The sequence below is a fragment of the Typopeltis vanoorti genome, chromosome 17 (genome assembly GCF_054136105.1).
Source record: "Typopeltis vanoorti isolate ZY-2024b chromosome 17, IOZ_Tvanoo_1.0, whole genome shotgun sequence".
Lineage (NCBI taxonomy): Eukaryota > Metazoa > Arthropoda > Arachnida > Uropygi > Thelyphonidae > Typopeltis > Typopeltis vanoorti.
In genome coordinates, this window is record NC_143565.1 from 94181260 (window position 1) to 94192637 (window position 11378).

The 11378-nt window shown below is 34.2% G+C and overlaps 1 protein-coding gene across 1 annotated transcript in view; it reads right to left on the reverse strand.

The window, feature by feature from the left end:
• The window catches only part of senju (UDP-galactose transporter senju), a 69049-nt gene extending 57878 nt beyond the window's left edge, over nt 1-11171 (reverse strand). Inside the window, exons 1-2 of the mRNA XM_090406966.1 lie at nt 11072-11171; nt 4119-4236 (exon numbers count right to left, since the gene is read on the reverse strand). Of these exons, the coding sequence (XP_090263092.1) occupies nt 4119-4236; nt 11072-11171 (218 nt within the window). The remainder of the gene's footprint in view (nt 1-4118; nt 4237-11071) is intronic.
• Between the last annotated feature and the right edge of the window lie 207 nt (nt 11172-11378).

The following is an 11378-nucleotide window of genomic DNA, read 5'->3' on the forward strand; positions in this document are numbered from 1 at the left end:
ATGAGTAGAAGAAGAATTTTGAGATGCAGAACAATTTCATATAGGTTCCTCCTAGAGGCAGATATAAAGAGATCTACTGTTTTTTGAAGCATAAGAAATAATGGAGCAAAGGATGCAAAGAATTGCCTACCACAGTCACTATATTTTTTTACATAAAGTGTTAAGAAAATAGTCTTATTTTCAAACATCTGCAAATTCTCCCATTCAAAAAAAAATCACAGAAAACTCAAAACAGAGAAATTTGAATTGCTGCTGTCTGGTGACATCATTTGTTATTACAACAGCTAAATTTTAAACTGTTTTATTCATCTTTAAATTTTATAGTCTACTTCACAATACAAAAAGGAATAAATAAGGAAATAAACAAGATATTTAGTTACTTAGCTACTAATGTTTTGCTGATTTCATATCCAGCATCTTCAGAGTACAAACAGTTCACACTAACAGCAACAATTAGTTAATGGTGGCAGCAGTTTAAAACTGTAATGGATAGTACGAAGAATGAAAAGATCTAATTTGTTCTAATTTTCTAAAATGGCACCATCTATTCTTGAATACAGAAAAGTTTACAAGTATCAAGTTAATCTTAAAATGATCATCTCCCAGATTTTCAGTCAAATGACACTGCCACACTTGAGGTTTTGAAAAATGTTTCATAGCTGTTGCAGATTCCAAAAAAACAGTTCTCCAACTCATAATGGCTTCTATGTAACACAGTTGGTTGTTTCTATCTAATCCTGTGTGAAGGTATGTTTAAAGCATAGTCTGAGTTCCCAACTTGCTATAGCAATGGTCACAAATATTTCTTATGTTCTCTGTGCATTTCAGAATGAAAGTGAAATAACATGGAATACAATAGTGGGAGAGTGCTGACAATTGCTCTAGAAACCAAACAAGGAACTTTTCCAATCCACATCATGCTGTCAAACTTCATTTCCAAACATTCATATCCATGGTGGGATTCAAACTAGAAGCTTATGGGTTGGAGAGTAGATAAGCTAACCACTGGGCTTGATAAGAGATATCCAATCTACAGGTGATACAAAATTGAATATAATAGAGAATTCAGACGAGTGGGTATATATATCAGTTTAAGACTGCAATGCACGAGGTTTGCAATACAACCAGAAAAAACAAAATGCAACGTATTATATATATATATAATATGGATATAATATATATATAATCTTCTTCTTTCACTACGCGTTATTCCTGCTTCCTATGCAGGGTCTGCGTGTTACTTAGATGCGACTTCTTATTAGTACTACTCCCAACCGACCTGTCGCCTGGTCTGCCGCAGGGGGAGATATATTTTTGACTGTAGAGGCGTACGTTCACGGGGCCGGTTTGCCTGCTTGCGGGATGAAAAACGCCAGATAAACTGGCGGAAAAAAACTCTACTGCCCGTGCCCAAGACCGGCTAACTTGGCTATGCCTGAGGAAGATCCTCGAATTCCTCACGTCTATGACGGGAATCGAACCTGGGACACTCCTTCTCCACGCATATGGTTGCAGGGCACAAGGCTAACCGCACGGTTATATAATATACATATATATATATAATATATATTATCCTAATATATATAATATATATTATCCTAATATATATATATATAATATCCTAATATATATATATATATTATCCTAATATATATATATATATTATCCTAATATATATATATATTATCCTAATATATATATATATTATCCTAATATATATTATCCTAATATATATATTATCCTAATATATATATATTATCCTAATATATATATATATATTATCCTAATATATATATATATATATTATCCTAATATATATATATATTATCCTAATATATATATATATTATCCTAATATATATATATATTATCCTAATATATATATATATTATCCTAATATATATATATATTATCCTAATATATATATATTATCCTAATATATATATATATTATCCTAATATATATATATATTATCCTAATATATATATATATTATCCTAATATATATATATATTATCCTAATATATATATATATTATCCTAATATATATATATATATATATATATATATATATATATCACGCATATGCATGCATGTGCACGCACAAACAGGCTGCAAGGTCTATAACAAATAAATCGGTGCTATTATGTTCCTATGTGCCAGAGATTGTAGTCCTTGGGGAATACTTCATGGGGAAGGTTTTTCCAAAGAATAGAGGCAGATAGATGAATGGGAGTGGCAGGTCAGCAGTGAATCAGCAATTCAACCATAAAAGGATACACACAGTTATGCTTGGGTGTTGGTAATTATTCATAACATTTGGCTACATTCCTGATATGGATATTTCATGTTCTTACCAGTCTTCTCTTTGTTTAGAGATTTTACACACTAATTCATTTGTTTACGTTTTTCTCTGTATTCGCTTAGAGCACATGCTGACTTACTTTCAAGGAAATTGATATGCTTTGTTTTGGGTCTTTAACCTTGAATCCACCACAAAGTTTCATATTCTTTATTCTATCCTTGAAACAATTTTGGCACATACTTTCTTGACTGAATGAATTAATGTTTTCTTTAGTCTGCCACTGAGTCTCCAACTTGATTCTTGTTTATAAACTTTCAATTTTTCTTGAATACTATTTGTATATTTGAGTTTGCACCAGTACATTCTGAAAGCTACTTGACTGATTCTTTTTAAAGCTTTAGTATATATTTTACTTTTCACATTGAAAAGTAAAATATGAAATTCATTTTTAACTTGCTCAAAACTAAATGGTGATCACTTTCTATTTCAGATCCCTTGTATTTATGTCCTGAACAAGAATAAAGATATCAATATCAACAATAACAGTCAAGGAGACTTATTTCTTGTGTTCTACATGTGAATTTGTACACATCTTTATTTTGGAAAACGGTACAGTAGTAGTAATGAGTAGCCTATGTTCTGGATAGAAATTTAGCAGGTATCTACAACTATTAATAGGTTTGCTCTTTTTTTCTCCCCAAAATATGTCTATATATCTTTGTTATTCATTTGCTACTCTGCTGTTCAGATCTCCAACAAGGTGAAAGTTTTTTTGTTTTTTTCCCCCATGTTAGCTGTCTTTCTAGACTTGAAAAATTCCTCCACCTCCTTCGTAGAACCTTCTATGGGACCATAATTGAAATTGTCTGCCATTCAAGATTATCTTAGTGTCAAGTACTAAAATTACTCTTTCCTTTCCCTGATTATTATGGCCTGAATATAACATATTGTTATTATTTATGAAGAATCTCATTTATCTGTCTTGTTTCAGTAGCACAATTATGTTGACACGGTATGATACTTTTAATTGTTCTGCTAGTTCCACTTCTTACACTGATGTTTGCTGCAACTTTACTTGAAATTGTCTGCGATACAAGATTATCTTGGTGTTGAGAACCCCAACTACTCCTTCCTTTCTCTGATCATTACTGCCTGAATGATGCATATTTTGAATTCTGCTGATGTAGAGTTTGTTCCGATAGTTAACTTCCACTGTCTTCATCACAGAACTAGGGAAAACAGTAAGGAGTTCAGTTTAACTGGGTGACACTCCAGCCAGCATAACATTATCAGTGTATCACCATCATTTGTTGGTTTAAGCCAGTACCGCATACAATTTGGTAGACTAAATCCTAAATTTCCAGCTCATCCTCATTTGTTTAGTATCTAAGTAGGTACATATATTTGAATACAGATATTTTTAAAATTATAGAATATGCTAAATATGCTACAATTTTATTTTTCTTTGTACTTAACAAGAACTGCATTTTAATATAGTCTGTGACATTCTGCTTCTGAACTGCCAGAGAAGACTTTTGACCAATAATAGTTCCTGATTCTTAATCTAGATTAGTACACAAGATTATATATATATATATATATATAAGCTTAATATAACTGTGATCTACCTATTATATACATTAAAAGATAAATATTAACAACATAACGTAGCTAAAAGGCAATTCAAAAGATAGTGGTTTTTATGCATGGCATCAGGCAGACTGAAACTGATGAGATCAATTATATAACTGATGTGGGTATGAAGCTTGACACTGGATATCATTAAAATTACTAAAGTTTTAAAAATGAACTTACTCTTTCAAATACAGAATAACAACAGTGCAGAGCTTCAAAGCTTCCGTAAACATAACCACTGTAGTTGGGTTATAGCTATACTTGTTATCTGCATTCTTTGTAGCTGTCACAAGAATGCCTGGAGAGGAAATAAAAGCACTTAAAAAAATAAATTTTAATATTCAAATTCAATAAATAAGTGTATCATCATTAATAAACTTTAACACAGTAATATACATATGTTTATTCTTTTAGAAATCCACAACTGAAAAAATATTAATGCCAAGGAAAATCAAATGGTAATATTTCAGCATATAGATCATTATCATTATTAGCATCATTATCAACATTTTGATAATAATGTCCAACCATTAAGATGGATGCACACTGTATGATAAAATATTAATTCTTGTAATGAGGGTATTATTTTGGGTGGAACAAAGGGAAAATATCATAAAATACATTTTTCTTGTGGTTTCCTCTGATTTTGAAATACACAAATACAAAATACAGTGCTGTGAGACTTTTCATTCAAGCTTCATCAACTATGAAGCTTAAATGAAACTATTACTTGATAAAACATGATCAGATTACTAGTCATTTTAGTTGTTTGAGATTACTGAAATGAAACTGCCTATCCTTCAAGAAATTTCTACTGATCTCCATGAATAATATATCTTATTTACCAAATCCTGTATAATAATGCTTAGAAAATCCAAACTATAGAAGAAATGTAAACTGATCTATAATCATTTTGGCATCACCATTATGCAATATACCATATTACTTTCCATCAACTTCTAGTTGATGAAAAGTAATATGGTGAGAGAATTTGATGTTTCTTGAACTGAAGATCTTTTTTTGCTCTGTATTTGAGGAAGACAAAATGAGGAAACCTACTCCAAAGAACATAAGTGGACGGACTGAAAGAGGAGGAAGAGAAGTTAGATTGTTAAGTTGTTTAGTGCTATACTCCACTGATAGAAAATGACAGCGGCTACAAAACGGAAAATGATAGTGGCTGGGTCTGCAGAACACTATCCATGAAAATATCTGTAGAAGTAAAAAAGTAGAAAAGAACTCTGTGAGAGAGGGACTGGAGTGAATCTGAGTGACCGACAGAGGTAATCAATGAGCTGGACTGGGATTTCTTTCTAATGAAAGAATAGGAGAGGCAGAGAAAGAAATTCTTTGTAAAGTGAGGAGTACTTTGCCTTAGTCATCAATACAGCAGATGGAAGAAAGGATTTTAAAAGAATGATGCTAGTAGGTTAGTCTTGTCTTTGAGCGATGTAACAATTTGATGTGTGTGTGAATCTGGCCTTTTTAAAATGATTTTATGGTTTTTTTGCAGTTGTTGAAAGCTGAAGTGCAGGGTGAGTGTAAAGCTACAATTTTGGTCTTCAGCCATTTGTGATATGTTAAATATTTTTCTTGGACTGCCTTGGCACACTTATTAGAGTACAGTAAAATCTCAATATAACGGACTAATTCAGGCAAGGGGGTGTCCATTAAATACAAAAGAGCTATTTTACTATTATTTTACTACCATTACTATTATTATTAAAATATATAGCTAATTTACATGTTTTTACTTAAGAAACTTTTGTGTAATTAAAATTAAGTATGTATCTATGAAAAATTTAATTTCACAGAAACCGTAGTTTTGAGACTCTAAAAACAAACCTGCGTTCTATATCAAAATTAATAAACAAACATTTTTCCGAAAACAAGCTTTAATTATATTTAAATAAACAATGTTCTTAAAAATAAAACAAAATCTAAATTTTATAAAAACACAAAATAACCATTCTAAAAGTAAAGAACCCAGCTCTAACACCCCTGCTAACCATACTCTTGCCCAGCTTCCATAAGTGTCCCCTAGTTCTCAAACCACCAGCACCAGTCCTGATCTCAAAAATATCCTCTGAATTAATCCTATAGAAACCCTTTAGCAATTTGAATGTCTCAATCATATCTCCTCTTTTCCACCTATCAACTAAATTTCTGCAACCCACAAATCTTCAACCTGTTCTCATATGGTTCATTCCATAGACCTGCTATCATCTTAGTCACTCACCTCTGGATCCTCTCAACCTCCTCCCCATCAAGAAGGAACCTAGGTGACCAAATCTGGGCACGGTAGTCGAGATGAGGTCTTATCAAGGCTCAGTACAGAGGTACAATAATTTGCTTGTCTCTGCTCGTCAAGGTATTTTTCAACAACCAAGTGAGTTGATGAGCTGATTTAGCCACTTTTGCAATGTGCCCCCTAAACTTCATCTCCCTGTCCACCAACACTCCCAAGTCCTTGGCCTCATCAATCTCTCGGAGTACAGTTCCACCAATGTGGTATACTGCTGCTAATCTTTTCACTCCGAAATGCATAACCTTACATTTTGTCATATTAAATTGACATCCTTAGCCCAGATCTCCAATCTATCCAAGTCATCCTGCAAGATTTTGATATCTTCTGCATTCACTATTGCCCTACCCAACTTTGCATCATCAGCGAACAAACGAACTGTTCCTCTTAGATCTTTCCCTATATCGTTAATGAACAAATTAAACAGCAGTGGTCCAAGAACAAAACTCTGCAGCACATCACTAGTCACAGGCCATCTTTTGGACTCTACTCCTGTATAAACTACTCTTTGATATCTCTCCATCAACCACCCACCTATCCATCTCACCAACCCTATATCCATTCCCATATGTTGTAGTTTACGGATTAGAATTCCATGTGGTATCCTGTCAAATGCCTTAGCCAGGTCCAGCAGTATCACTGTAACTCATTACCCTTATCCAGTTCAGCCGTCACCGTGTTATAAAACTTGAGCAAGTTTTAAATTCACTGACGCATGATCTACCCTTCACAAAGCCATGCTGTCCCCCGTACAGTATCTCATTTTCATCAATCCATTCGTGTATTTTTCCCTTGACTACTTTCTCCAAGACCTTGACAACAACTCCTGAGATGCTGATCAGTCAGTAATTTGCAACCGTAGTCTTGGATCCTCCTTTATGCAGTGGAACTATTTTTCCCCTCTTTCCACACCTTCGGAACTAAATCAGACCCGAGACTCAGATTAAACAACATGGTCAAGGGCACTGATAATTCTTTAGCCGCTTCATGCAAGATATGTGCCGGTATACCATCCAATCCCACAAATGTATTCCCATTAAAGTTCTGTAATAGACTATTCACCTCCACTTCATTTATCACAATTCCCGTATAAACTAATGGTTCCTTCATTTTTTCAATGTCACCACCTGGATGATATACTTTTGTAAAGTGCTCACTCAGTAACTCCACTATATCGACTGATTCAGTGACATCCTTACCATCGTCAATCCTTAAAATCATTTTGCCATGTACAGTTTTTTTCTTGCTTGCAGCATATTGAAAGAACTGTTTGGGATTCTCTTTAGCTTGCATAGCTAGTTTCCTTTCATAATCCGTTTGCTTTTTTTACCACACTCGTTACCATTCTAGCCTGCACTTTATACCGCTTGTGTGCCTGCAGGTCACCTCTTTCTTTAAATTCCCTCCACAGTTGTGTCTTTTTTTTGCAGCTCAAGCTTAATGAGCTTGAGCTGCAAAAAACGTATTTTACTTGTTTTACTATTCGGACCCTAGATATACAATCAGCCATGAGCTCCTGCAAATGCTCCTTGACCACTTCCCATGCTCTATCGATATCCAGCCCTTGCAGTTGTACATGCCATGGCACTGATCCAAGCAATCTCCTAAGCTTGTCATACTTGCCAAGTTAATGTTCAATGTTGAGGCAGTTGGTTTAGATAATCCTGCTTTGAAAAAACTATCGTTTTTTTTTTTTTTTTTGAAGTTTTGAATTCTGCTGTTATTTTATAATTAACTCCCTAAAATTATGAAAATGTGTGTAATAAAGCCGAATTTCATTATCTGATGAACTGCCAATAAATGTTATTAGATCGTCGAGATGCGATCTAATCACTGATAATTTAACATTTGGGCATGTTGTTTCTTCTTCCTCATTATCTTCACTCCCATCCTCATCTTCCAAGGCCATAATCTCATCTGCTATTTCATTGTCAGTCATGATATGATATCCAGGATCACCTTCTTCTTCTTCTAACCACTGTAAAACATCTTACTTAGCTGCTTCCTCCTCACCAATATTCTGTATTGTCCTGCAGTAATCACTAACTTCTAGCCCTTCTAAGTCCAAGTCTGCATCTTCGTCATGATCACGCCAAATACACGACAAAAGAACCAATTACAGAGTGATTGGTGTGATCACGTGTTAATCATTTGCCGAACATGTTTTATGAGCGGTGACCATTTATGCTGGCTAAATTACTATAGTGTTTTTATTATTATTACATGACACCTCCAGGGAGTCTCATTGAGGGAAGACACCTACTCTACATCTCTCTGTCTCTACCAACTACAACTAACCACAACTACACCAACACCATCTACCGCTTACCACCACCACTAATATTTCCACAGACAATCGCAAACATCCATGCTCACGGCAGGATTCGAACCTGCAACCTTTGGGCTGGGGAGCGGATATACTAACCACTTGGCCAACCAAGCTGGCATTAAAAATAACAGGAAATTAATAACAAAAAATAACCCGTTAATTTAATTATAAGCAAATCTTGGTTAAAAGTGTTTTAAAATGAACAGGGTGTTAATTTTCACATGTGACATACAGACCGGAAATTTTGTCCATTAAATCAAAGGGTTTACTGTACTAAGGCTTAAACAGTAGTCAGGAATTTTAGATAAAAAGAGAAGGATGAAGGCCTTCATTGCTGTAAGGAATAATTGTCAGAGCAGGTATTTGGAAACAGTAATCAGACCATGGAAAGGAAGAGACGTCACATAGGTTATTCCATTTGGCACTTCTGTAATGCCAAGGGACACAAAATGAATGCCTGTGTGAAGGATAGTAAAGCAAACTTAAAGGAGTTGTCCAAGTTACCAGAAAGGACATTTACAGTATATTTAGAAGGAGAGTCTTGACCTTTTCTTTACAGTTTTAGCAAGATGGCGAGATGCCTTTGCATCTCTACTAGCTTGTTTAGTGAAATTGGAGAAGGAAATTATCAGTTTGAGCTATAGACACTGAAGTTCAAGGAAAATGTTTTCTGTAGTTCAAATAATCAAGTTTTATATAATCGAAATAATTCCAAGATGTCAGATTAGTTATTAGCATTTTGGAGTGCAGTTGAAACAGCAAATGAATAAATGAATACAACAAGGTTAGATGAGGCAATTTTCAGCCAGATTAAATCAAACAGATTGGGATTCAGGGCTTGGCATTCAGGCATGGAATGTTAGTTTTGAAGAATGCACATGTGCTAGCCCTTGTGAAAGAAGGAACTGTGTAAAGTGTAGTTTGGATACTTGAGGTGGATAACAATTGAAGTTGCAAGCAGAGGTTCCATTAAGAATAACTGGTCTGGTATGGGTAACTAAAGTGGTGATGCACATAATTCATAATTCATTAAGGCAACAAACAATGGTGAAATAGATATGGATTTTATTTTATTATTTTTTGCAAATATTATTTGTAGTGTTTTAGTGATTCTGTTATTTATCTATTGGGGGATTTCATTCAATAATTCTTCAACCCTTCCTGCTATTTCTCCGTTTCACAAAAATTAAATAAACTGATGGTGTTCAATTAAACAAGTTTACTAGTCCAGATATCAGCAACTGACTATGTTTGGATGCTATCCATCCCTGAACATCAGCTCTTCTGTTATCAAATGCACTCCAAGCATCTACATATTCTCATTCTCACCACTCATTTTCTCAACTTTCTGGCCATACTCTTCAACTTTTCATATAAATACTTTCATCCTCTTTCTCACTCTTCTGTTGTGCATTCTCTACCATTTCTCAAATCTTTCACTATTAGATACACAACTGCTCTCAGTTCATTCATACCAACCATCATCTCACCAACATTCTGATCTTTGTCATATTCACATTATAATTCTTCCATGCCTATACTCCTCTGATATCTGTTCTGCATACCACACATTTCCATAATAATAAGCTGAATTTCAGTGTCAATGCAGAATGAATGTGAAACTTTAGATGGTAGATAATTAAAATAAGAAGACTTAAAATTATGTTAATGATGCATGGATAATAAGAATTGAACTTGAGAGGATGAAAGTGAGAAGACAAGAAATTGGAAGAGTAATAAATGTGAGAAAGAAAAGGGATATCAAGAGCGAGCAGAGGAAAGGAAGGTGAGACTGGGAAGGTAAGAGATTGAGAAAAAGATGTACCTATGCAGGAGCAGGAAAAAGAATAGAAGCTAGATGCGTGGGAGGGGAGAGAGAGAGAGAGAGAGAGAGGGGGGGATGCCAAAGGAATAAGGAATGTAAAAGGAATAAGTCGGGAGTATAATGTACAGTGGCATCTCTCTGCTTCTATTCCTTCCCTTGCTCCTGCATGGGCTCATCTTTTTTGCAATCTCTTACCCTCCCAATCTCACCTTCCATTTCCTGTAAATATGAAACAACGATTAATTTGGGTATTCATCAAAGGCAATATATATACACACACACACACAAGTTGAATAAGGTGGGAATTCTGCTTTTAATTACCGTGTCATATCTTTATACAAAATCCTTAAGGGATTTTGTATCCCTTAAGGAATTTATTTCTTTTGGTGATCTGTATCCCAGATCACCAAAAGAAATAAATTATTCTTAGTGAATGGCTAATCTATAACAAAATCATATTTACATCTCAAGTGACACAAAGTTCATTACTACATGAGAAACGTTCCAATTAAGTATTAAACCGCAAGCGTTTATTGATCCGTACATTTAAATATCGCTCCAAATTACGCCGGTGAAGTTGGGATATATACCGAAGATGTACTTTGCTTTGTGATTCAATACCACTTGTTATTCATGTTAAAGATTTACTTACAATAACAAGAAGAAACAATTACCTTGATTAATTGAAAGAATCATATATGAAAAAAATACAAATACACTCCATCTCGTAGGAAGGCAATCTCCACACGAAAACGTACTCACCCAATCCGCCATACTTAAATAAACAAACGAAACATTGCAAACGCTGCCATCTAGACGCGAACAATTAAACAACGTGGTTTGACTCAGCAACGCACGAACAAACGCAACACTAGAAATATACACCTCGAAAATTTTATTTTATAAACCAGGGAAAGAAAAAAAAAAAAATTTTTTTTGAACATGTTTCATTTCGCAAGTTTTTAGTATCGCATTTTTAAT